The sequence below is a fragment of the Gracilinanus agilis genome, chromosome 5 (assembly GCF_016433145.1).
Source record: "Gracilinanus agilis isolate LMUSP501 chromosome 5, AgileGrace, whole genome shotgun sequence".
NCBI lineage: Eukaryota > Metazoa > Chordata > Mammalia > Didelphimorphia > Didelphidae > Gracilinanus > Gracilinanus agilis.
The window spans coordinates 4082216-4109916 of record NC_058134.1 but is presented as its reverse complement, the minus strand read 5'-3'; the positions used below and the strand labels follow the sequence as shown (position 1 = coordinate 4109916).

The following is a 27701-nucleotide window of genomic DNA, read 5'->3' as shown; positions in this document are numbered from 1 at the left end:
CGGCCTCCTCCAAAAGGGGAAGGCCTCTCCCGAACTAATCTCTCTCTAGAAGCCAGGAAAGGAAAGCCAGCTACTCACTCACCCAAGAAACAATCCAAGAGTCAAGGTCCCAAGTGGAAGCGGAGGTCCAAGTCCCAAGTCACCTCCAAGAGAGAGGTCACCAGCTGAAGCTCCAAGCCAAAGAAGTTCAGGACTTTTTATAGTCCTTTTTCCACATCACTTCCTGTCCCTTCCCCTCTTCCCAGGAGCCAATCACAGATTCCACATTGCCCAGCACTGCCTAGGGGGGCAGCGTCTATGGGATCCACCTCTCATTATCTGAAGGTGTCAACTCTTATCAAAGGATTCACACGTTTCTGATTGATTAGGTTAAAGGTGGAGCTCTCCAAGTAAGTGACTTGTGAATTCTCTTATTTGATAGTTAACAAAGTGTTAAGTAGGGGTTAAGTGGAGGTTTCTTGACTGATTAACTTAAAATTGACAAAGAATAAAGAATTCCCTTTGAAAGAAGTGAGCAATGGAGGAAACACTGGAAAGAAGAATTCACCAAGTATAAAAAATACAAAGCTTACCCAAGCAACAGATGTTTTAAGGGAGCTAGGGGTGCCACAATGGACAAAACACAAGGCCTGGAGTCAGGAAGACTTGAGTTCAAATCCAGTTTCAAATACTTAATGGCCTGGGTGATCCTAAGCACATCACTTAACCTCTGTCTGCCTCACTTTCTTGAGATATAAAATAGGAATAATAATAGCACCCACACCCCAAGGTTGTGAAGACAGGATGAAATAATATTTGTAAAGCACTTGGCACAGTAGCTTACACATAGTAGGTGTCTAATAAAGGTTTGTTTCCTTCTTTTCTCCTAGAAAATTAGAATAATCCAAGGGTAAGTTAATGACTCCAGGAGACAACAATAGATATTAAAGTCAAAAGACTGAGAGGAAATAGGAGGCATCACTTAGAAAACTGTCAACTGACCAGGGGAAAAAAAGATGAAGAAGAAATTATTTGAAGATCATCAGAATACCAGAAGGCCAAAACCAAAATAAGAATCCATACATTATATATATAAAAAAGATAACCTGATCTCTTAGAATAAGAGTGCTAATAAGTCTAAGAAGAATAAGAAGAAGACTGTACAGTGGTCTCCTTAAACAAATAAATAAACCAACAAATAAATAAATAAATAAATGGATGAATAAATGGATGAACAAATGAATAAATAAATGAATGAGTGAGTGAATGAATGAATAAATAAATAAATAGATAAATAAATAGGTAAATAAAAAAGTAAGTAAACAAATGAAAGACCAAATTAAAAAAGATCTCAGAAATATCTTGGCCCAAATCTAGAACTTCCAAGTCCAAGAAAATATTGGGAGCAACCAGAAAAGCAAATTAAGTATTAAGGAGCCAAAGTCAGGATGTCACAAGATTTTAGAGTCCCCACTATAAATTAGGACAGATTAAAATGTAATATTTCAAAAGACAAAAAATAAAGTATCCCAACCAAAAATAACTTACTCATCAAAATATAGTGTAATCCTATAAAGCAGGGGTCCGCAATGTATGGCTCTCGAGCCATATCTTGCTCCACCTCCTGACTTGCCAGTCTGGGCAGAGCCCCAGGATGTGCCTCAGGGGGTCCTTCAGCCCCCACCCCATATTCCAGTGCCTTCTGCCTCCAACCTCCTCCTTCCGCAGGGGTTTATTGCACTCAGGGCCAAAAAGTTTGCCAACCTTTGCTATAAAGGAAAAACTGATTTTGAATGAAATAAAGGACTTACAAGAATTCCTGAGAAAAAGACTTGTAATGAACAGGAACTTAGAAATGCAAACATTCAAGTCAAAGGAAAAGAAAGAAAAATGGGAGCTAATCAGAAGGGTTTAAACACAACGAAGTGTGTGTACTCTATTATAGAAAAAGGATAGTGTACCCTGAGAACCCAAAAAATCATCAGGGATCACAGAGGTCTTAAATAAGATGGAGAACCTGAGAGTGACTTTATTATTTCCTGATGATCTTAAAAGAAAAAAAAAAGGAAAGGAAGAAGGAAAAAAGAAAGACCTTGGGGGGAAAGGGTGAATGAGGAAGGTTGGAGAACAATATCTCACATGATGAGAGTGCAGAAGTGGAAGACTACATGAGCAAAGGAGCAGAGGGACAACACAAATATCATTATCACCTGAACTAAAAGAGAATCAAAAGAGAATAGAATGCAGACATACAGAAAGTTGGGTGCAAACATGAATTTCACTCATCAAAAAAACAGAAGAGAATGGGAAGTGGAGGGAATAAGACGGCAGGTAGATTTTGGGAGGGATAAGTCTTAAGTAAAACAAACTCTAAAGAGGTAGATTATGAAGAGTTTAAAATAAAGAAAAAAAGGGCGAGAACCTAAATTCAGGGAAAGAGATGATGGAAAGTGAACAGAGTCTTGTTGCAGGAAGCATAGAGCACTGATGCTTGTTATAAAAAAGTACAGGCAATCTGGGTAGTGAGGAGGGATAAAGGTGATGAGGTGATAGGAGGAGGAATGAAAGAATGAAGGGGATAGCTGAGTGTAGGGATGAATGGGTAGTATATATAAGAAGGTAAGGGAATGAATGGGAGTATACAGGAGGGCAGCTCCAACAGGCTAGTCACTGCTTGAGACAGAAGATATTGGGAGGAAATAGGCTGGGTTCTTCAGGCAGGGAAGATATCTCTATGATACAAGAGGAATTGGGCCAGTCAGAGATGATTAGATCTGGCTGGAGGGGTTTTCTCTTGTTAATTTCTAAGAACCCTTGAGGGAGGAGTCAAAGGCTCCTCCCTGGCAGTGAAACTGATGTCTGCAGGAAGTCTCCACTAGGTATTTCCTGCCCAAGATGGATGCCTAGGTTTCCCTCAAGAAATAAAAGAAAGTAATTCCTTCTTCAGCCTTTGCCTTAATCTTCAATACAATGATTCACCAGAGACTTTTGTGTAGGTAACAAAGGGGATTTATTAATGTCAGGGATAATAAGAGGGAAAGAGGTTTGGGGTTATTAAAACTGCTGCTAGGGGGGCAGCTGGGTAGCTCAGTGGAGTGAGAGTCAGGCCTAGAGACAGGAGGTCCTAGGTTCAAACCCGGCCTCAGCCACTTCCCAGCTGTGTGACCCTGGGCAAAACCTAATAAGCAATCATAAATGTGAACCGGATGGACCTACCTATGAAAAGGAAAAAGCAAACAGAATGGATTAGAAAGCAGAATCTAACTATGTTTGTTTATAAGAAACACACTTGAAATGTAAAGATCCATATGGAATTAAAATAAGAGTTTGGGGCAAAATCTTTTATGTATCAGCTGAAGTAAAGGCACTGGTATCAGTCATGATCTGATGCAAGGTAACAACAACAATAGACTTAAAACAGGTGTTAACTTATAAAAAACACAGAACTATTAAATAGTCATAAAACCACTCTTTAATCAAGGGAAAGGGGGATGAGGGCTACTTGGCCTCTTATGCAGAGCTGCGCCTTGTGCAGAGTCTAAATGAACACTGCTTCGCTCTGCTCCCTGATCCCCCTGGGAGTGCCACTGGGCTAGATGACAACTCCCAGGAACAAAGGAAATTGGGGAACTTATATACCATTTGGGGAAGATCCAGGGGCTGGGAGAGATGATTGACATTATACTGACAGGATACAATCAAGCTAGAGAAAGGGATCATAGCTAGAGGCTAGGGTGTAAGGGGAAAGGGACTGCTTACACAATGGATACTAAAGGAATGGTCCCTACCCAGGTAGTCTTCCTGGGAAGGGTCTTTGATACAATGGGGAAGACTACCTAGGACAAAAGGGTATTTAGCATTTACCCTAGAGTCCATTATTCAGTCTGCAACTGCTAGCCTGAGATTCCCTTCAGGGTGGATTCCCACTGGAACAGGGAACAAGCACAAGCTTTGGGGGTCTCCAAACTACAAACTATTTCTAAACTTGGGGTTCATCATACCTCACTAAGCTACAAGTTTGGGGTCTCTAGATTCCATGTCGACACAGGTAACCATGTAAACTACATCATGCTGACAGGAGCCAGAGACAAAGAATTAGTATAGTACTAAACATATAGGCACTGAATGGCAAATCATCTAAATAGTGAAAGGAAAAAATAAATAAGCTACAGGGAGAAATAGTAAAACTATAATTATCAAGGCTCTCAATGTACCCTTTTCAGACCTAGTTAAATCTAAACAGAAAATAAACAAGAAAAATGTCAAGAAAATAAATTGAATTTTAGACAAGTTTGATAGGACATCACCTGAGGATTACTAAATAGGAAAAGGATATATATGTATACTCTCAGCTATGCATAGCATCATTACAAAACAAATCATGTATTAGAGCATAAAGATATTGCAAAGAATTGTGGAAAATCAGAAATATTAACCACAATGCAATAAAATTATATTAAATAAAGGACTTCTTGAGACATTATTTTAAAAATTGGACTATTAAAATTAATTGAAGACTACATAAATCCTTAAGAATTGATGTGTCAGAGCAAATCATGAAAATGATAGATTGTTCCATGAAATATAATGGCATGATGAGAAATACCACATCCCCACATTTAAGGGGATGCAACCAAAAAGCAATCCTTAATGATATGGGCTGACAGTGGGCAGTGAAGGGTAGTAATTGTAAGAGGGAGATTTTAGGTATTTTATAGATATATAATTTAAAATGCGGTCGCCAGGAATCAACAATTCAGATTGATTCCATAATTAAAAAAGACCCAATTCAGGATCCGGTTTAAGATAGTTTATTTACAATTAGGAAAGTAAAAGATAGGTAAATAGAGAGAGGGAGAGGCCAGTCCAGGCCTGGAGAGGCCTGGACAGAGAGAGGGTTAAAAGACTAATTAAACTAGATTACAAGCCACAAGACCTTAGAAATCAGAGAGGCTATAAGCCTACTTAAGGCAGAGTTTGGAATCTTGATTTGATCTTATTGTCACGTGTGATTAAATTATCTCCTCTCCCCCTGAGGGAGATGATATAATCTAGATGCCTAGGGTAAGTAGATTTTTGACTATGAATGTGCTAGAGTTAATTTCATTTACACATAATAGGAACAGGACCCTCACATTCTGAAATCTTGCATTTTTCACTAGTTAGCACTGGCTAAACATCTACTGTAAAACCTGTGTTTTCAGCTTTAAGCATGAATTGCAGGTTGATCACTGTAAGAGGGGAAACTAGATATTTAAGGTATGGTTGCCAGAAATTGGATTAACTCGATTTCAAATGTAAAAAAAAAAGACCCAAGTCAAGATGACTTTTATGGATGTTTATTTATAATTAGGAAGGTTGAAGGTAGGGAAATAGAGAGAGAGAGAAACTCTGGCCCAGACCAGAGGTCCGGACCAGATAAGAATTTAGAGGTCCCAGCAGAGAAGCACAGAGGATAATTAAACAAGGCTTCTAGCCAGGAGGCTTTTACAATTAGAGAGTCAAGGGAGGCCTCCTTGAGGGTAGAGCCTCCTGAAACGCCAAAGGAGGAGAAAGGAAGTCAGCCTAACTTACCCACTTAACAATTCAGAGGGAAGCCTTCTGAGGTCTCGCCAGAGATCCTTCTACACCAAGTTCAAAGTGCCAACTGCCTCCACAGGAAGTTACCATCATATTTAAAAGATAGCATCTTTCATCACTTCCTGCATCCATCTTCAATTTCAAGTGGACAAATGGCAGCCTCAACCCTGTTTTGGACTGCCCAGAGGGCAGTCCCTTGTTCTTGATTTGTTACTTATTGTCATGTGTGGGTAGCTAATCTTCCCCTCCCCACTTAATTCTAAGTTGGGTGGGGTGACATTATTTCTGATGGCTAGAGTCTAACAATGAATGAGGATGAGCTAATTCCATTTACACATCACTTCCCCATCCTGTAATATTCTATACTGGACATTAGCTTTGTGCTTAATGTTTTATTAATGACACATATTGTTCTTAGAACTGAAAATAATAATTACCTATAGTGGTCCTCCCACCCAACCCAGGTTCTCATTCTAGAGGGGCAGTGAGAACTCTCCCCCACTGACAAATGATGACAAAACGGACAATGGGGGAACATGGAACCCGTACACTGACTCTGGCATTCCAGAAGAATTCCACAAACTTGCACATGCTCCTTATCCCCTATGGCAACAAAACATACCTCCATCTGAATTTGGAAAGGGAGATGACAATCTCTCAGACCCCAGTAAATATGCCAACTCTGATCCACAGGGTGTAAAAGCTCTCACTCTACAGGGAAAATGCTACTCCGTGCTATCACCTCCAAAGAGGCTACTCTATGAGTCCCTGGGCCCATCCATCAGTCCTAAGGTTACCTGATCAGCCCCCAGACCATTCTACCAGCTATTAGGCTATTATACCACTATAAACCATTTCTTCTTCAAATAAAATTTTTTTCATACTTGAATGGAATTTGAGTCTCCCATTCTTGGGGCAAGATCCTCCTTCAAACTTGGGTGTGTGTCTCCCACAACATTGGGGAAATTTTTTTTATCTCTAAACATGCACAAAATAGTTATATTCACAAAACAGGAAAAGAACACAAATTGAACATGCAACCAAAAAAAAAAAAACCCCAACCCTTTTAAGAACACATTTTTAAAACACAATCATCAAAGTAAAAAGTCTAAAAATAAACAAAATTTTTAAGAGGACATTCATCAAACTAATAATAAGTAAAACTAGAAAATGTTTTTAAAAAGATAAACCATGAGCTAATTTGATTTTTTAAAAGAAGAAACAATGATCAGTATCCAAGGTGAAGCCTTAACTCTCTACATCTCCTAAACAGGTTATTGTCCTTCATACTCAAAAAGGACCATGGTCACATCTTTTATCACTCATAAATTGGATTTAAGTGAGGCAAAGGTACCCAAAGTTGTCGGCCTTATTCTCTCTTCCAGAGGCACTGAAGTCTAGTGGCAAAAAAATGTCAAGACAACTGATGATGGCCTGGGATCCAGGGAGTGACCTTGACTTCAATGTCTGAGCAAGCTCTGGGTGCTCCACAGCACCTGCTTCTATCACCTTTGTGGCCATTGGAACAAATTGTTTTCATCTGCCCCTTCTGCTTATAAAAAATAAAATGAAGATATAATGATAACTTTAAAAAATATTATGGTTTTATAATATTTATTAGTAATCTCTAGAAGATAAAGCCACATGCCATGCTGGTTTAGGCTGTTTGAACAGCCCGCTGTTCCCTGCTGCCACCATGCCACCATAAGAAGGAAAAAGAAAGAACTATGCCAGACCCCTCAATTTTATACCCATCTACATCAGCATGTAACGACAGGAAGCCAGTGGGCTCATGGGAAATGTATTTCAAATACCCCAAAATTTCCAAAAACACATTCTCCCCCTGAGATCCAAGGAAGACTGGGCTCTCTGATAGATCTTATAAACATAACCAACTTTTCAATTACAGTAATTTGGGGATAAAAAAAAAAAAGAGGACAAAACCAATGATCCAATGATTGCTACATTTGACAAAAAATTCCAATATGGGGGCAGTCCCCTTTGGCCAAAACAAATGCATTCAACCCCACACAGTTCAATCAACCCCAAAGCTCATTCTGGATTTTCTTGATGCAGTGTAGATTTCTGCAGGCATTGTCATGTTGCCTTCTCCAAACTGTTGGCTTTCTGGATTTGGGGAGGTAGCAAGTTTTTTATCCTGAAATTACTCTCAAAAGAATTTATTATAGGATAATAATACAATTGTCACAAATTACACAGATGTAGCAAATCTTACCCTACTCATTTCTAGATTTAATCACCAAAAGTGTAAACACCACCACTTAATCTTCAAGTAGGGAAAGTCTGTGACCATGTGTGCAAGAGGGGGTGAAGAATCAGAACTGACTGACTGCCCCCTGGGCAGTCCTAAGCAAAGACTTTGTTGTGATTGGTACATGTAAAATGGGAGGAATGCACAGGAAATGACACAAAAGAAGTGCCTTTAAAAGGGAGTGACAACTTCCGGTGAATGAGATCTTCTTGACTCTTTGGCCTGGAACTGGACCTATAGGAGAGCTGGCTGAGACCTTGATCTTGGTGAGACTGTTCTTAAATCTCTCCCTTCAAACTACCATGTGGTAAGTGAAAAAGACCGACTCTTTCCAGGATTGTTCTGAATGGACTCTTAATTTTTTTTTTTTAGAAAAATTTTTTCCATGGTTCCATGAGTCATGTTCTCAATCTCTCTCCCCCCCATCTACCAGCAGCTGACGCACATTTCCACTGGTTTCTTCCTCTGTCATCAATCAAGAGCTATTTCCATATTATTGATAGTTGTATTAGGGTGGTTGTTTCGAGTCTCATCCTAATCATGTCCGCATCAACCCATGTGTTCAAGCAGTTGTTTTTCTTCTGTATTTCCACTCCTGAATGTGGGTAGCATTCTTTTCCATAAATCCCTCAAAATTCCCCTGGGTCATTGCATTGCTGCTAGTACAGAAGTCCATTACATTCGATTTTACCACAGTGTTTCCATTTCTGTGTACAGAGTTCTCCTGGCTCTGCTCCTTTTACTCTGCATCAATTCCTGGAGGTCTTTCCAGTTCACATGGAATTCCTCCAGTTTATTATTCCTTTGAGCACAATAGTATTCCATCACCAGCATATACCATAATTTGTTCAGCCATTCCCCAATTGAAGGGCATACCCTTGTTTTCTAGCTTTTCGCAGACTCTCCTCTTAAGAAAAGCTTTGTGACTGAAACCTTTGTTTTATTTATCCCCGGGCCCTGGGCCCTTGACCCTCTGCTCAAGGCTGAGGCCCCTCTGGTTGAGAACTAATTAGCCCAGCCTGGGTTGAGCCAGGGGCCAGAGCAAAATACTTAGTGTGTTAGGTTAGATATTTTGCCCTATCTTCTCTCTGATTTTCTACATTCACTCTCTCCTATATTTTATAAATAAATTGCTAAAAATCATTTTAGAAGTGATATTTATTCAATTCTTGGCAACCACCCCTTTTAATATTCAGTCCAACCAAACCAACCATAATTTTACTCCTTATATGCTGGGGGAAATCTTCACATGCTTGGAGGAGACACTCCTCTAATTCACCAGTGGGTTTGTGGCCTATCAGTTAGCCTCAACCTGATTTACATGGTTTACTTAGGTGTGGCCACATTGCATGCTGTAGCTTCCTGGGGCCCCAGGTGAGAGACACCAAAAGTTTTTAAACCCTTACCTTCAGTCTTAGAATCAACACTAATTTCCTTCAAGGGTTAAGCAAGTTTATTAGTTTATTAGTCACAGAGACTGACAAATTCCAGGCTAATGAGGTTGGAAACCCTTCTTTAGGTGATAGGGAGCCATTGATGGTTTTGTGCTGGGAAATGACATGACAAAAATAATGACTTAAAAAAGATAATTTGTCTCTTTCCAAGACAGACTGAGGTGGGGTGGAGAACACTGTAGTGAGGGAGACTAAGGAAGACCCTACTGAAACACATTCTCCCAGGCTATGAATTTTTCCATCATCTCCAAATCTGAGGCCCATGTGATTGCTATGGTTTTATAAAAAGATCAAATGCCTGTAAAGAACAGAAAGTGTCATATGCTTATTTTGTGTCTGAAAGCATCCTTCCCCTTGCAGGTTGATGATATTATTCTCCTGTCTTTACCTCCCCATATCTGCCTGCTGTACTCACAAGGCTGTGCCTTTGACCATCTGTCTCCTTACAAATGCCTCCTTAAAGGTCACCATACCCATTCACCAAGACATGATCACAACAGCCCGGCTTACCAGAACAGGCTTCCTAATACACATCCATCATCTCCTGAGTGCCGGTGAGCTCCCTGGTCCTTCTCCTTACCTTGGCTCCATGCAGAACCGACTTGGAGGATGCTGCAAAACATATCATTTTAGAAAGCCCTAGTTTTCTGAAGAAAACCGTTTAGTTTCCCATTTATTTGTCAGAAACAGGGTAAAACCTTCTCTAATAAATATTTTTAGGGGAAATGTCCAAAATAGATTTAATATATGAGAAACACAATTAAAAAGAAAAGAAACACAATTAACTGAGGTCTTTTATTGAAGCAAATGATGTGGTTGGGTAAGCCACAGTGGAGAGCTTCTCGAGCTCTGGGCTCACAGGGGCAAGGTCTGATTTTGAGATCTAAACTATCTCTTGGGCTTTTTTGCTCTCACTGAGAGTTTACTCTGGGAAATCTCCAAATATAGCTTATGTATAGGTTTCCAAAAACAGAAGGTCATAGTAGTAGGGCACTGGAAGATCTGGGGTCAAACCCTGTCTTCTGTGCTCATTAGCTGCATGGGATCATGGGCAGTCCCATAATTTCTCTGTGCCTGTCTTATTTGTAAATTGAATAGATTAAGTTCATTCCAGCTTAAAATCTATGATTTTATGAATGTAACCCCAAAAGGGTCTCTAGTTCTTATATGCATATTCAAGGTAATAGGAACAGGATTTCCTTTATTTTGCTCCCCCCAAAATGCAGAAGGTACAAGGTACTCATTTGTTGGTCAGTTGTTTTCAGTCTTGTCTGACTCTTCTTGACGTCATTTGGGGTTTTCTTTGCAAAGATACTGGAAGGGTATTCCTTCTTCAGCTCATTTTATAGTTGAGGAACTGAGGCAAACAGGGTTGAGGGACTTGCCTTTAAGTAAGTGTCTGAGGCCAGATTTGAACAGAGGAAGATGAATCTTCCTAATCCTAGGCCCGACGCTCTATCCATTGTGCCACCTAGCAGCCCCCAACACTCACAGCAGCCCATAATTGAATTCTCCCTCACTTCTACTGAGCCTCATCTTTCCACAAGAAGCTTAAAGTCCTTCCAATTTAGTACTACCATGTTTGGAAATTTGGGTTTTCTGGCAATACATTAAACACTGTTGGTTAGCCCTCTCCATTGAAATGATTCCTAAACCAGCCAATAGTACGGGTAGACCACCCTTCTCGGTGTTTCCATGTTCTCCACAGAAAATGGAACAAGAAATTCTAGCTATCTTTTGTTAAAATCTTGGCAAACAAGATCCACAGCATTCCTCAAGTGACCCAATTTAGTAATCCCAAGAAAGGGACACCAGGGAATTCTGGCATCATCTTCTGGAGGAGGCAAAGCCTCTGGGATCACTGTCTGGCAAGGGGCACACGTTCTAGAATCTTGCTGGACGATGAAACCAACTCTGCTGACCTAAGTGGAAGATCCCACTTTCTCCTCATTTTTTTAATCAAAGGAATGAATGAATGGAAAAGCAGTTAAGCACTTAGCTTATGATGGGAATTGTGCTAAATGCCAGATGCAGAGAAAGCAGGATGCTTCCTTTATTCTAGAAGACAAGACCACATGAAGGGGAGTTGGAATAGGACAGGGCAGAGGGGTTGGGTTGAGGAGGAAGAAGGGCTGTATGGAGTGAAAGTTCGCCTCGCAGAGCCCAGGATCCAAGGGTGGCCATCCAGGTTCTCAGGGAGGGAGAAGATGGCCAGGGGACAGGGGACCTGGCTGGAAAATAAGCTCCTTGGTCTTTCTCCATCCTTGTACAAAGGCAGGTACCTTTGCTAAATGATTATAATATCAAAGGAGAAACTTAAACTTTTTTGGATAAAGGATGATTGGAATCTTTCTTTTTAATTACCAAGAAAAGGGGTAATGAAACAACAACAGCAGCTCTGTTGTACCCGGATAAATCATTTTGTACATAAACGTAAATAGAGTAAAAGATACAAGATAGGGTCCTTAGCCTGCACTGATTTAACTGCGATCCAGGGCTTACTTATCAAATGAGTTGTCTCTGTTCTTTTTCTGTCAGAAGTCAATAGGCACATTTTAGCGTGATCCTTTGGGGTCCCGGGACAGAAACGTCTGATCCTTGGGCCCAGACAGGGACTGTCAGCAGATGGGGGGGAGGGAGGGAACAGACCAAAGTGGGGGCCCCGTTTTCCCCTCCGACATCTCTGCCCCGGACAACTCCAGGCACAGCGGCTCCAGCCAGCAGGAGCCCCTAGGGAGCGGAACAGCTGTGGCCCAGACCTCGCTCAGGGACCGACCTTGGCCTTGGCCCCAGGCCGCGCAACCGTCCAGCACGTGCCGCTCCTGCGGCGCGCGCTCAGCACGCATGCGCCCTTTCCTCTTCCCTGCAGACCTCACGCCTTATTCGGACCTGACCTCGCCCCTGAGGCCCCAGGGCTGTGGGGGGCGGTCAGGGCGTCCCGGGGGTGTGCAGAAGCTGGCGCGGAATAGCTAGGGAGGAGGGGGTGGGGAGTCACACCTCCAAGGGGGAGACTTGGCGCTCAGGCAGTGGAGAGGGCAACCCCAGGAGGTGGGGTCCTGAGCGCTGGGGCCCTTGGGCGGAGCGTTTGCGCGTGCGTGCGTCCTGCTGCGCCTGTCCTGGTTCCTCCTCCTCCTCCTCTGCGGTGACATTGATCACTGAGCCCGGGACTATCCGCGAGCGAGCTAAGACCCGAGAGAACGAACGCAGCCGCCGAGGCCCGCAGCAGCCGTCGCCATGTTTCGTATGATCATCAACCAGGCCAAGAAGCACCCCAGCGTGAGCATCCGGTGGGATTGGGGGGCGGAGACCCGTGACCTTGGGGGGCAGTGGGGAGGGGCGCCCCGTCACCTGGTGGGAGAGAAGGGAAGAGCGCCCCAAGACCTTGGCCTCAGTTTCCTTTTCGGTGCCCCCTGTCCTTGGGTCAGACTGCTGCTGAGGCGACAGATGCCGCCGGCCTAGGAGAGGGGTTGTCTCAATTTCCCCTGGAACCCCGCCCCCCTCCCTCGCTCTTCCCTCCTCCCCCCTGGCCTGCTCAGTCACCCTAATGGGTGCCTCGCTCTAGAGGCGACATTCAAGGCCCCAGGAACCCCTTTACAGAAGCGGAGAATGAGGCCCGCAGGCTGCATCTGAGATGGGCCTTGAACCCTCGGACCAGCCCTACCCCTTGGGCGGGATGGGGCCTGGGCCCAGGATCTGAACCTAACCCCCTTCTTCCTCTGGCCGCAGCTGATCCCCCTGTTCCTGTTTATCGGGGCCGGGGGAGGAGGGGCCACGCTGTATGTGATGCGCCTGGCGCTCTTCAACCCTGATGTCAGGTGAGTGCCTGCAGACGGGGAGCAGGTCCTGCTGGGACTTCCCCTGGGGCTCTAATGCTCCTTAGGGCAGACCGTAAAGGGGGGGGGTCAATTCAGGAAGGATCACCCCCCAACCCCCATAGGAAGGTTCAGGAGGGAGGACAGCCAGACAGTCAGGGCAAAGACCTGGAGAGGGGATGAGTGCCACAGAGGAGAGAGGCCCTTGCAGCTGGGGGGTGGGGGGCACAAGGACCCACACCCGCAGTTGGCCTTTAGGGCCCAGGTTAAAGGGTCTTTTTGGGATGGACATGGGGCAGTCCTCTCACTACTCCCTTCCCCTGGCCTTGGGGGCCCTTAGTGAACTCCTTTGCAGTTAGGGGGTGATATCTGGCAGACCAAGCCCTTTTAGGGGGCATTTAGTGAAGGCAGCCCCGGGTTCCTTGGGGCTGCACTGACTATGTCTTAATAAACTTTTCTCCTTAGCTGGGACAGGAAGAACAACCCGGAGCCTTGGAACAAACTGAATCCCACAGACCAGTACAAGGTAAGGCTCCTGGTGCCCTGGACCCCAGACCTTCTCAGGGATCCCCCAGTAGGCAGGCCAAGCCTGGGGCAGGGGCCGAAGGGAAGAGATGAGAGTCTGGAGCCTCTCCAGACAGCTTTTTGCCTCTTTTTTTTTGGCTTCCAGACAGGCCAGGAACTAAGCAGTGCCAATCACAGTTGGGATCCAGCCTCTCGGCCTCACCCCTGGGTGTACTGGAGCAACCTCTGCAGTAGCTAGTTCTGGGGAGCTCCAAGGAGTACAATAAAGGAGGAGCGAACTGAGCCTCAGCCACTTTCCCTCTGACTTGTTTCTACCTGGAAGAGGAGCTTGGAGGAACCCCTGAGAAATAGAGATGAATATTGGGGCCGTTAGAGGGGAGCGAAAGTAATTTTGGTTCAGAATGAGGCAGAAGCTGTCATGAGATCTGCATTCTCTGCTGTCTCCACTGACACAATCCAGAAGAAATTTGTTTTGGAAATAGGGCAGCCGGTTCCATGTCCCAGATCCCGGAGATCCGAGGGCCAGCCTCGGGCTGGTGAGTGGGGCTTAGAGAAATGGCTCTGCACCAGGGATTAGGGGCCCTGGCTTGGGAGCTTCAGAGTAGAGCTGATGAGTCCCCCATTTGACAGCAGAAGAGCCCAGGAAGGGACACAGGAGATGCAGGTCTCAAGGGCCTCTGCTCTCCCATCCAGCCCTCTTTCCATTGTCCCAGGATGTCAGGGTCTCCTCTTTCTACTCATAGTTTATTGGTTAGGGAGATGCAGTGGCCCTTTGGGTTGAAGATCACCAAAAAGCAGCTTCCCCTTGTCCGGTTGCTTTGAGAGTAAAGGCACAGCAAGCCCCCTGTCTTGGCTGATGGGCTTACATTTGAGATGATGGCGACTTGATGATTTTCTGCTCTTGGTTAATTTTGAGATAGAGATGAGCTTTCATGCCTGCAAAGTCCTCAGGCCATAGTCTTTGGCCCAAGCACACTTAGCCCAAACAAACAACAGAGCTGGTCCCTGAGGGTCCATATTATTGTCCTTGATTCCAACTTCCCCCATCAGAGGAGTTTCCTACCAACTCTAAAATCAAAGTCTTGCAGTTTATTTCTGGCCACCCTTTGTCCCTCGTAGAAGGAAGATGCCCCAAGCCCAGCTGACTGACCAGCGAGTCACTAAGACAGGTCTGGGTGCCAGTTCTGCTCCTCTCACTGGGGATGCTCTCCGCTACCACCCAACAGGAAAGGGAAATCTTGGCTTGGCTTTTGGCTTAGCAGTAGCCATTACAGCCTGAACTGAATTGTTTCTTTCATGAATGAGATACATGCCAAACCAGCGGGAAGGAACGAGATGGTTTTCAAATCCTCGTTCCACACCTTCTCTGTTGTTCCCAGGCAGCAGGAAACCCGAGATTGTCCCCTTGGTTGCTCCTCTGGGATTCTGAGTCCCTGCGGCGGAAACTGAGCTGTGACAATGGCAAAAGGGAAAATGGAATGGATAGTAAAGAAAGGGCACAGCGAGGCCATGGAAAATCAGGTGGCCGTTGACTTTTGAAAGCAACTGGAAGAATGTCTAAAGAGGGAAATGTTAAGAATGAAAAGTAACTGGAGTCTTCAGCACGCCACAGGAGAAGGCATTCCTTAGAACTTTCTTGAGCTGGTCAGTGACAAGTGAGGAAAGATGGTGTCTTGGGCTAATAGAGCTTCCCTAGAAAAGGACTGGTGCCTAGGCCAGTGCTGCCAAAGCGAGGCAGTCCTTTAGGAGTCCCAGAGAGCAGCCGTTGGTCTTCAGAAGGAGACAGCAGAAAGGCAGTCTGACCAGCATCTGAGGGGAGAGCGAGTGCTCACATTCAGAAACGATATGCCCCAAGTAACCGCCCTGTAGGTCTGGAAGGGCCTGGTGCCCTATTTATCAGAGGCTGATTTAACGTGCTTTTTCACACCATGAATGGGCTCAATCTTTTTTTTTTTTTTAACCCTTATCTTTTGTCTTTGATTGTAAGGCAGAAGAGTGGTAAGAGCTAGGACATCAGGGTTAAGTCACTTGCCATGGGTCACCCTAAGAGAAGGCATCTGAGGCCACATTTGAACCCAGGCTTGGCACTCTTTATCTACTGTACTTCCTAGCTGCCCCAAGTCCCTCCTAATGTCATACATCTGCCTAGAAGGAGAAATTGGAGAGGTCGCTTGAGGCTTTTCTCCATTTTTAATGGTGAATCGCCTCCCAGAAATGGATTAAGGAAGCTGGACTTAGAGAGCAGCCCCTGAGCAGGCAGGCCAGGATGCTGAGCCTGTCAGGAGTTTCTCGTCTCATGAAACCTTCATTTCTTTCCCCTCCTGCCAGACTCCCACGTTTCACGTATTTTCCCTGACCCATTCCACAGTCCCTAGTGCCGAGGAGGGGCTTCTGGGGTAAAGGGTCCTGCACCCCTGCCCCTACCCTAACGAGGCGGCCTGTGCTTACGTCCCTCATTTTTTTAAAAGCACGTGGGGTGAGTGGGACAGCGGAGGTGACTAGAGGGCTCGCCAGTGTCCCTGGTTTTACAGGGCACCAACTGTTTGCATCGCATTTCATGAAGGTCCCCTTCTTGTCTGGTTCACAGAGGAGGGAAGAGCTCTCGCTGGCCAGCCCTGCCCCCGCCTAAGAAAGGACCCTGCAGAAATAAGAGGGTTTGAAAACTCTTAGCAGGTTTGGTGGAGGATCCTTGTGCTTCTGTCCATGGAGAGAGAGCAGGGTCACAGCATTTAGTTACTTACTTTCAACGCCTGCCTGTGTCCAGTGTAGGCCAGGAGTATGCAGAACGACAGGGTGCCCCTCTGTCACGTGTGGCAGCAGCTTGGGCCCCTCACACCCCATTAGGGCAAGTGGCGTGGCCAGTGGTGGCTGGTGGTGTTCCTTAAACCTTTAGTTTGTTCGAATGAGATCTGTACCAGGTCTAGAACACCAGAGCCAAGTGAGCCGAGCTTGGAGGGGCTCCAGGATGAGGGGCAGATCCAAAGGGCCTGCATCATAGATGGAGGTTGCAGTCCAGGGAAAGGGGTCACGGAAAGCTGCAGGGTCCTGCTCCCCTCCTAACGGCTCAGCAATGCCCAAGAACCTCCACAGGGACGAGATCTTGGGGGTGATCTGCTCTCACACACTATTGAGATGAAACCAAAGTCCAGCCGGGATTATAGGCAGGATTTGAACCCAGGTCCTCTCGCTCCCAGAGCCAGTGCCCTCATGGTAAAAAGTTTAAGGGAATGAAGAATGGAAACGAGATTTTAGGGAATTTTAAAAAATTATTTAAATTCTTTAGAACAAGCAATCTCTAGCCAAGCATTTCAGCAGCGTCGGTTCACAGTCCAATGGCCGAGCTATGGGTAACTCCCAGGCCAGTGGCTGGTGGCCTGGACGAAGAACTGCTTTCTCTGTACGCTCTCTAGCACAGCGTTAGAGCCAGGTTGGCCCGGTCAGTGGGGCAGGGCTGTGTGGCGGCTCTGCTGTATTTCAAGTGATAAAGAAAACCCCTGAATTCGTGCCCCAGCAGAGGCCCAGGTGGCCCCCGTCTGGCACAAGCTGCAGGAGAAGGCAGAGCCTGTCCGTGGGCTTGACGGGGTCCACTCTCCCAAGGTTCCCGGGGACCCCTAGCGGTGCCCGGGCCACACGACACCCCGAGGATGGCCCAGGAGAGCCGGGGGCTCTCCAGATGGGCGCCGCCTTTGGAGAGACTTGAGATGTTTGCAAACCGTGTTTGTCTTTCTTGTTTTCCAAGTTCTACTCGGTCAATGTGGATTACAGCAAGCTGAAGAAGGAAGGGCCGGAATTCTGAGGGGCCCCAAAGCTGCTGAGCCGCGAGAGTGAAGGTCTTCCAAAAGCCATCCGCACAAGCCTGCCCTCCACTAGGAAATGCTCGATTCCCCCCTTACTCTGAATGCATGAATCATGTGGACTTTAACAGTGAATAAAGATGTGAAACTTGATGTGTGGTTTGGTGCCTGGGGCTGTGCCCTCTGATTGGCCGGCTGCGGCCGAGGGGCCATGGCCGGAGGCTCTCCCAGCACTCAGGGAAGCACCTTCTGCCAGAGACAAAGCCTGAGTTTCTCCCTAGACAGATGATTTAAAAACCCTCTTCCCCGGGGCTGGAGCCAGTGTTCTCCTGTGTGGTGGCCCCTCCAGCTGGCTGGCTGGTTCTCTACGGGCTCTTCCTCCAGGAACCTCTTCCCTTGGCTCCAGGGGCTCTTCTCGGCAGCAGGGAGATCTCCCCAAAGCCTCTTGGGACTCCCTTGGCCCAGCCACCCCGCAGGTCTAAGTGCCGTACCTGCTTCTCTGTGGACCCGGCAGGGCTCCCGGCATCCCTTGGCACGCAGAGAAGGTTCCCTCCACAATGGAGTTTCTATTTTTGGGGTCCGTGGATGTCAGAACCCCGTGTCTCCCCTTGCATTGTTTCAGCCTGTATCCTTAAGGTTTAATCACTGTCCAAGGAGGGACTTCAGGGATGTTTGTCACCCTCGTTCTAGGGCGGATGGGCTTGCGGCGGGCAGGTGATAAGTGCACGTGTGCAAGCTGGGCAAGTGAGCTGTAGAAAGCCATTTCTTCAGCCGTGCTGTATAGTCAGGGGGAGAGCCAGCAGGGAGCCCGAGGGCTAGGCCACCCCGATGCACGCTCACGCTGTAAGGGAGCCCCCACTGCAAACCCGTACGTGCAGACTCACTTGCCACTGGAGAAGGCAGAAGAGCGAAGGCTGGCCTGGGCCTGGCACCAGAGCCCCCGAGGGGTTCTGCACAAGTTGGGGCTCCTGCACCTCATCCCACGGAGCCACCTTCGAGGTCTTTTTCACAATAAAACGTGCCCCCTCCCTGGCCACGTCCCCCGGGGCAGCCTGTAGTAGAGTGTTGACCACAAGCCCCTGCAGCCTCTCTTGGGTGCTGGGCCATCCCTCTGAGCCTGAAGGAACCCAAGGTTAGAATTCTTTCTTTTCTGGATCTTTTCTGGGTTGGTGCCTGGGAGAGATGCCCGGAGATTAGTCCAGGACCCTTCCCTGCCCTCGGAGGAGCTGGGTAACAGCATCTGTTGGAGTGGCACACAAGTGCCCAAGAAGCAGAGGTGGGAGCAGAGGGGACACGAGATGCGTCCGAGACGGGGTCTCTCCTGATGGGGTCAAGGATGCCTCTCAAATCAGACCATCAGAAGCGTCTCAAACCATCCCTTTATCTCCAATTCCAGTAGACGGGGTGGCCCCGTGGCCTTCTGGCCAGAGAATGGGGGACTCGACGTTTCCTCCAAGTTCTGTCAAGAAATGTTTGCCTGAACGACCTCCAGCGCAGCTCTGGCCAGCATGTCCCTGCCAGCCCGGGGACCCGTGCTGGGCGGCAGCGGCGTTCTCCACAAGGGCTGCCCCGCGTGGCCAGGAGAGGCTCCCCAGAAGCTCCCCTACTAAGCGCCATCGCTCAGGAGGCAAAGACGAGAGGAAAGGCAGGTGCTTCCTGGGAGACTAGAATCATCACAATCGGAACCTGCTGATTTGAGGAAGAAGAATCACAATAAACAAACCCCCTCGGAATCCTGCCATGCTTGAAAGGGTTCTTGTATTTCCTCTCCAGAGCCTCCAGGGTCACTTGGAATGCCAGCCCAGCCCAGCACACAGGAGGCACTTCCTAGATTCCAGGTGATGGCTTTTTTTCCCCAAAAGGCACCTGTGTGTTTGTGTAGCTGTAGGTCTGTGGGGGTTCTCTTAGTGCCAAGCACAGGGCTTGGCACAGAGGAGGCACTTGATGTTTACCGAATGATCCGCAGACGGCCGTGGGTGCTTGTTGACACGTTCTCTCGTGGCCTCCACAAACTGCTCTAATGTGAGGGGGGCACGCCTGTGCCGCTGCACACGGTGCCCGTCTCCCCCTATGACCGTCCTTTTTAGTCAAGGAAAGAATGAACGCCCAGGCTCTGGGGCCCCCCAGCATCAGCGCCCCTTAGCCAGGTGGTGGGCGCCAGCATTCGCGGGGCCTTCCCCCTCTTCCTCACTTGGCACCCCCATTTCACCTCACTTCCACCCTCCACGATACATTATCTCGTGAGACACCTGCGCAGGGAGTGCGCCAGTTCCTCCTTCCCCCTTTTCTTCTCAGAGGCTGGTCATGCTATCAGGAGAGTAATCAGAGGAGCTTTTATCTCAAACCCGATTGATTTCCACGAGGAGCCGAGGTGACCGCTGCCGACCTGGGCCACCCGGCCAAGAGAATGTGGCAGGGACAGCTCTCGCCTAGACGGGAAGAGGGAGGCCTGCCAAAGTCTTGTGCCCCTTGGCCACGAGCCTGGGCAGTGGCTCGTCCTTGCGGCTTGCAGGGAGGGCCTCTGCCAGGTCGAAGTCTGAAGCGGCTGGGGCTCCCCTCTAGGTACAAAAAGGAGCTCTTTCCAGAAGTACCCCAGCAGCTGGGGGAACCCAGGAGCGGGCAGGCTCCCTCTTTGGTCCTGCCGGGTGCTCTCAACACACTGGTGGCCTTCCTCCTTACGGAGAAAGGAAGCGGGCACACGGGGCACGATCCGACCTCTGGGGGAGCCATGAGGCGCCTTTGCCAGGATCCGGCTCATTGGCCCATTTCAAGTCACAGAATGCTTCCTGAAAGCTGCACATGGAAGCACTGCCAATGTAGAAAGCACAGAGGAGGGAGGACCCCTGGACCCACCCAAAGACGAAGGCTCCTTCCTTTCCTGGTGGTACTCGGGCAGGGCTCGGACACAGAGCCCGCTTCCTTCATTCTCCTTTGAGTGGGACAGGCCAGAGGGACGGGATCTGCCCCGACCAGGCTGGGGAAGCAGGACACACAAAGAGGATGTCAGTCTTCCTCCCAATTGGAGGGCATTGATTACTTGGGAAGGGGGGGGTCATAGGATAGTAGCTCTAGGGCTGGGAGGGACCTTGAAAGTCACCCAATCCAGCCCCCTCCTTTTAGTGTCAAGAAGATGTGAGTTCAAGTCCTACCTGTGTGACTCAGGCCAAGTCACTTATCCACTGTGCCTCAATTTCCTACTCTGTTCAATGGGGATAATAACCGCTCCTCCCTTCCAGGGTGCCGAGAAGCAAATGAAGTGACATACTGAGAGCATTTTATAGACTGGTCAGCAGGAGGAGGAGAAGGCAGAGCTGGGCATGAGCCCCGTTACAGGACCAAAGCGTCTAGGAGTGACCTGAGAGCTCACTGAGCCCCTCCATCTGCCCCCACCAGGGCACAGCCGCTGAGTGACTGAGGGAGGATTTGAACTTGGGTCTTCTGGCCCAACTCCAGGCCTCTCATTCCCCCAGTAGCAGCCTCCCCCTGAATGTGCGTGTGCCCTCTGAGGAGGCAGCGCTGCTCTCCAAGAGCCCTGAGCACCCACGAGCAGCCACTCCTCCTCCTCCTATTGAGAAGCGAACCCCCAGGGGCAGCCCCCGAGTGCCCTCTGGGCACTGCCAAGGCTTCCTTTCCGCAGGGCTGAGAATGGTGGATGAGCCCGGAGGAGCCCCGCCACGCGGCTAAGGCAGCAGCCGGGAAGGTGGGCGGGCGAGCAAGCGAGCCGAATTACCGACAAGGGCTTAACACGGAGACGCCTTGGAATGGCAAAGACGGTGGGAGGCGACGCTGCGCCCTGGCTGGGCCTCATTCAGGGACTGGTGGCGGCAGGAAGTGGGCCATCTCCCAGCAAACCAAACCAAAGCCCTGGCGGGGATGAGAACCAGGGGCTGTGCCGGGGCCCCCAGCAGCCCCACAAGTCCGCCTGGCTTGGCTTAGGGATGCCCTCAGGCTGTTTGGCGCTCGCTCCCCAAGAGCGGCTGCCATTTGGCTCAGTGGTGATCCCCCTCCGCAGCCCCTGCAGCCCCGGCTGCTGCTCCCCACTTTGCTCCATCAGCATGCAGTGAGAATTAGGTGCTGCCTGCCGAGCGGAGGGGGAGCTTCCAGCTGACTGATTCTGTCCAAAGGAGCCCAGAAAAATCCTGTGCTGGGGAGGGGGGAGGAGGAGGAGGAGGAAAAGAAGGAAGAGGAGGGGGAGGAGGAGGAGGAAGAGGAGGAGGAGGAGGGGGAGGGGAGGAAGAGGAAAAGAAGGAGGATGACTACCACCAGCAAATCAGGCAGGGCGCTGGCCTCAGTGAGAGTAGGAGGACAGAGAACTGAAGACTCCTTCCTCTTCCATGATGGACACGTGGGCAGATAGGAGTCCCCCTTGCCCCTGACTGGTTGGTGACCAAGAGGACAATGGCGGGGCTGGTCTTGGGGCCCCAGGCCAGTCTTTCCCCAGGCACCAGGCAGTTTCTAAGTATGGACCTCAGCCGTATGAGCCCATCAGCAAACATTTATGAAGTGCCTACTGTGTGCCAGGCACTGTACTGTGGGGGTGATTCCTGAGAGAGGACAGAGTGAAGTGGGGAGGTTAAGTGACTTTGCCCAAGCCAGTCCATGCACAGAGGTGTCGAGGTGGGCGGGTGGGTGGGAGCCAGACCGTCCTGACTCCAGGCTCTGCCCTCTATTCTCTTCACTCAACTGAGGCTTCCGGAGAAACTTCCTTTTGCCTTCTAGGCCCCCCAAGCATCAGGGGCTCTGGTCCAGGGGTTTCAGGTATGTCTCTCTGGCCCTTTGAGTTCCGTCCCTTCCTCCGAGCCTTCCTCAGCCTGCCTGGTCAATGCATCCCCTTCCCAAGCACAAAGGCCCTGAAGGGGATGCAGAATCTGGGGTCAGGTCAGAGGTTATATGGGCCTGGTAACTCCTGACTGAAAATCTGGCCCACCCTCCTACTCTCTGACTATTTAAGAATTGTTATAAACAAAAAGGGTTCCTAGGGAGATGTAGATATACAGTGATGTGAATGTATCTCTCTGTATTCTCCCGAGCTGCAGATGATGGAGGAACACCCACTCCAATCACCCTCGAGAGTTGTTATAATTTCCCTTTTTCTCTAACAGTTGCTCAGGGAGGACCCTGAAAGGTTAGATGGATGGGTAACCCTTTCAGGGTCCAACCTGGGGTTGGATAAATTAATATAGGGCTTTTGATTTGCCTTGGATAACGTTTAGGATCTGACTGCATTGACTCCCTCCCCAAAGGTCGTGATATAAAGACCACTCAGGAAGGTACTTGTTAAACTTTATCTATAATCAGGGAAAGGATAAACAGGATAAGGAATGGGGATTGGAGACCCTATCAACCTAATATCTATAACTAGTTGACAATCAGGACTGGAGGCTATTGATCTAGTAAAAGCTGGAACTTTATTCTCTACTACCCCTCTGGCCCAGCCTGGCCGCAGCCAAGCCAGAGAATAGGGAGTGCTATTGATGCAGCTGTGTTGGTGATCTTATTCTCTCAGCTTTCTCACTACCAGTGTTTGGTGATGTACTAGCTCTCACAGTCTTCAGGAAATATTCATATTCTTCCTACCCTCTTCTTCGTAGACCTCCCTGCCTCCCTTTATTACCCACTCAGAGATTTCCCAGTCCAGAGACCTCCAGAGCCCAGAGACCTAGAGAGACCTAGAAAGACAACCCCCTCCAAGTGGCTGTCAGGGGTATTTATACTGTCAGGCCAACTGATGTTTGCCCCTGGTTCACAGCACCTGGGAACATTCTGTGTCTTCCAACTGCCTTCCCTGTCATTCAAGGTGGCATCCATCATTTCCCAGGTTATGAATATAACAGAATTTGCCCACTATCTACCTACCTAAGCTGAGCAATAATCAATAAGACTGTTAAGGCCTTAAATCTGTTTCTCTATATCCCCAACTGTCAGCTAGTCATAAACTGCCAGTCTCAGACACAGAGCCAGAAACTGCTACTCTTCTCCCCAGGAGACCCAGAAACCAAAAGCCCCTTTGCACTGCCCTCAATTCACCTACCCACTGTAAGCCATGGTCTCCTGTCATCAACTGACAGCCTGCACAGCATCAGTGATCTTACTCGGAAATCTTACTGCTACCTTGCCTCTTAAAGAGAAAAGGTGAGAGAGTAAGAAACACTCTCTTAACATATCCCCCCTGAGATCCATTGGGAGACCAGTCTCTCCAATGGATCTTTCAAACAAAGCTATTCTATACTCTATATTAGAAACAGGGAGAAGTGAAGAGAGAAAGAAAGAAAGCAAAACAATTCTTGCAATATGCAAGTCTCAGATAATATACAATGACAAATATTTATAGTTACAGAATCACAAAATTCTTACTATACTCTACAGAAATAAAAACCTATTCTTATTATACTCCACAGAAATATGAATCTAAAGATATTAATCCAAATAAACCTTATAGTTACTGTGCACAAAAAAATGCAAGAACCTTATATACACATTATATGCATTATATACCTATAAAATCCCCCTTGAGGTGGATATAATATCTCCCCTGAGGTGGGTGTTGATCAGCACTTATAACCCTTTGAAACACTTTACCATTTATGTATCAATTAGTTATTATAATCCTATTAAGTATATAGTTATTAATATATGTAAATAGTTATTATAATCCTATAAACATATGTTAATAATTAATTTTAAATAGTAATCCTAAATACTCTAACATAACATAAATTATACATTTACCTATTGAGTATTACTTATTCTATTTTGAACCTTTACAAAACAAATCAAACCTTTATTGAACAGCAAAATATAAGTTTAGTTCATTGAAATGTTCTTGAAAATGATGTCCAGTTGTCTTTGTAGTCGTCTTCTTGATGAGTTCAATGTCATTATAAATAGTGTCCACTTGTATTTATAGTCTTATTCTTGATTAACACTTTCGAAGGCAGGTACTCTTTTCACGTGAGAACAATGAATCGACAATGTCTTTTGTCCTATCTTGATTGCTGTAGGAGTTGTTAAAATTAATTCAAATGGACCTTCCCAGGCCAGCTGAGTTCCTCCAGTGTGCTGGAAGTTCTTTAAATACACTGTATCTCTGGGATGTAGATGATGTAATGAAAAATTTATAGATCCAGCTTGCACTACAGCTCCTGACTCATGAAGTTCTTTTATTTTGATTTGCAGATCTCGTATATATGTATTATTAACACTAGTTAGGGGACACAGTAAGTGTATATATGTATTATTAACACTAGTTAGGGGACACAGTAAGTAGTTACTAGATACAAGAGAATTTGGGGACATTAATAATGGTGGAACATCAGGAAAGTCTTTACAAAGAAGGTGGTGTTTGGTCACAGCCATAAAGAATACTAGGGATTCTGAGAGATGGGAAATTAGGAGGGAGAGCATGCTAACCCAAATAAAAGCCCATGCAGAGAGCCAGAGATGGGAGATCAAGTCTATGAGGAACAGTCTGAGGATCCCTCTGGCCTGAACAAAGAACATACTGAAGGATGTCATGGGCGATGAACCTGGGAAGAGATGCTGGAGCCAGATGGAGTTTGGAGTTACTCAATGGGTCTCCAGAGCTCTCTGCTCCAGCCTGTTGGCTTTGATCCACTTTTCTCCCTTTTTTGGGTATCTATGGTCTATGATATATAATATTTATTTATTGTGTCTGAGATTTCTTGTTTGCTCATTCATTTAATTGTTTTTTTCTTTTCTTCAAGGTAATTTTCTTTTTTTAAAATCTATTTTATTTTCCTAATTACATGTAATAACAATTTTCAGCAAACATTTTCCAAAATTATAAGATCCAAATTATTTCCCTCCTTCCGTCCCTTTGTTCTCCACTGTCAGAGGTGGCAAGCAATTTGATAGGTTATGCATGTATTATCATGCAAAACACATTTCCATATTGACCATTGTTGTAAGAGAATACTCCTATAACACCTAAATAAAAACACAGATGAACTAAAGCAAAAAATGGTCTGCTTTGATATGCATCTGGTTCCAAAGTTCTTTTTATGAAGGTGAGGAGCATTTTTTGTCATAAGTCCTTCAGAATTATTCTGAATCATTGCATAAACAAAAGTAGCTAAGTCTTTCTTAGGTGATCATCATACAATATTGCTGTTACTGTGTACAGTGTTTTCTTGGTTCTGCTTATTTCACTCTGCATCAGTTGAAGTAGGTCTTTCCGGCTCTTTCTGAAATCATTCTGCTTATCATTCCATGCAGCATGTCATAGAGTCAAGTCATTTCCCTCTATAGTATGTCTAATCTATTCCATGCATCCACCATTCAATTTCTTAGCTAGGATTCCATCACCATCAAATACCACACTTTGTACCGCTGCAAAAAGAGAAGCTATAAATATTTTTGTGTAAGTAGGTTCCCTGACTTTTTTAGCTCTTTGGGATAAAGAAATAGTGGTATTACAGGATCAAAGGTATGCCCAATTTTATAGCTCTTTTGGGAAACTTCCAAATTGCCCTCCAGAGTAGTTGGATCTGTTCATATTTCCACTATAAGAATAGAGCCAGGTGACCAATGTTTGGGATGGAGGGGAGAGAGAGAAAGTCTATGAAGCAAGACTCTCTTCTAGCTCTCCTCTCCTTGCCGATTATAGACTGCAGAGACTTTGAGGGGGTGTCACCCCAAAACTGGACCTGGATGGACGTGCCACACCACAGGAGTTAGGGGTAAGGCTTCCCTATAAGAGGAGTTATGGGGGACCCCAATCCAATTCTGAATGAGGGCGGGGTTCATGCAAGCCTCCCCTGAGATCAGTCAACTTCATAGCAAGGGTCTAGCTCCAAGATGGAGGCAGCCAGACCAAGCTGTGATTCCTCTCCCCTTCATCTCTCAGGCACTCTGGAACACTATCTGACTAATGAACGGCTTTTATTAATCACAATTCAGGGGTTAGAGAAAGGGGTGAAGGGCAGAGGCATTTTGGGGTGCCCTCTTCTCTATTTCTATGGGGTCTGTCATTCGGGTGGGAACCTTTGGGGTTCCCACTCCTAAGCATCCCCCCCTTGTCCCTTCTCCTTCTGTTTCTATTTCTGTTATTTTCTATAATTGTAAGTTAGACCAGAAAGGGTCTCTCAACAAGGGTGGGTAATGGGGGAAGGAGCCTAAGAGAATCGCTCCCAAAATGGAATCTCAGAACTTGGCTGTCTTGATGGCCCTCTCTCATTCCTCCACTGGAAGTCCTTTTCTCCTCCTTCCTCCGGAGAATTACCCAGAATTCTCTCTGGCCCCAACTGTCCCCAACGGCCTTCTTCTGGCTCTTTTTGTCCCATCCCCCATCCTTACACCATCCACAATGCATTAGTGTCCCCAGTGTGCCACGTCCCCTCCAACATTTATCACTTTCCTTTACTGTCACATGGGTCAAACTGACAGGTATGAGGTGGTACCTCAGAGTTGTCTTACTTTACGTTTCTCTAATCCAAAGGGGATTTGGAACTTTTTTCATATGATTATTGATAACTTCGGTTTCTTCATCTGAAAACTGCTCATTCATAACCTTTAATCAATGGTCAATTGGGGAATGGCTTGTATTCTTATTAATTTGATTTAGTTATCTATATGTTTGAGAAATTAAACCTTTATCTGAGAGATTTTCTATAAAATGTTTCCCTCAGTTAGTTATTTCCCTTCTAATCTTGGTTACATTAGGGGCTTTTTTTGTCCAAAGACTTTAAATTTCATATAATCAAAATTATTCATTTTATATCTTGTAATATTTACTGTTTCTTATTGATCATAAATTCTTCCCTTCTCCATATACCTGATAGGTAAACTATTCTATGTTCCCCTAGTTTACTTATAATATTACCCTTTATATCTAAATCATATACCTATTTTGAACTTATCTTGGTGTAGGGTGTGAGTTATTGGTCTGTACCTAGTTTCTGCCATACTGTTTTCCGATTTTCCCAGTAGTTCTTGTCAAATAATGAGTTCTTATCCCCAAAGCTGGGATCTTTGGGTTTATCAAACAATGAATTGCTAAGGTAATTTCCCTCTATTGTGTATCTAATCTATTCCATGGATCCACCATTCAATTTCTTAGCTAGTACCAGATAGTTCTGATGATTACTTTGGGATTGGACATGGGCTCAGAACCTCACTCTAGGCTTATACCAGTCAGGTACACTTCACACTACCCTGTGCTAGGGCTTGGGGCCTCAATGCAGGCTTGTGCTAGGGCATGAATTGGGCGTGGGGCGCTCTGCTCTTCATTTAGGCAGGGTCTCAGGGTTTTGAAGTTGACTTGGGT

The 27701-nt window shown here is 46.6% G+C and overlaps 1 protein-coding gene across 1 annotated transcript; it reads left to right on the top strand.

Annotated features, from left to right (window-relative positions):
* The first annotated feature begins 12371 nt into the window (after positions 1 to 12371).
* On the top strand, positions 12372 to 17569 carry NDUFA4 (NDUFA4 mitochondrial complex associated). Its single transcript, XM_044677239.1, has 4 exons — positions 12372 to 12561; positions 13012 to 13100; positions 13563 to 13623; positions 17362 to 17569. The coding sequence occupies exons 1-4, from the start codon at positions 12520 to 12522 to the stop codon at positions 17416 to 17418; spliced, it is 249 nt and encodes an 82-aa protein (XP_044533174.1). The 5' UTR covers positions 12372 to 12519; the 3' UTR covers positions 17419 to 17569.
* Positions 17570 to 27701: the final 10132 nt, after the last annotated feature.

Coding starts and splice junctions, on each gene's coding strand:
- NDUFA4 (XM_044677239.1), top strand. CDS start 12,520: ATGTTTCGTATGATCATCAACCAGGCCAAGAAGCACCCCAGC. Junction 12,562..13,011: donor AGGCCAAGAAGCACCCCAGC/GTGAGCATCCGG, acceptor CTCTGGCCGCAG/CTGATCCCCCTGTTCCTGTT. Junction 13,101..13,562: donor CTCTTCAACCCTGATGTCAG/GTGAGTGCCTGC, acceptor TTTTCTCCTTAG/CTGGGACAGGAAGAACAACC.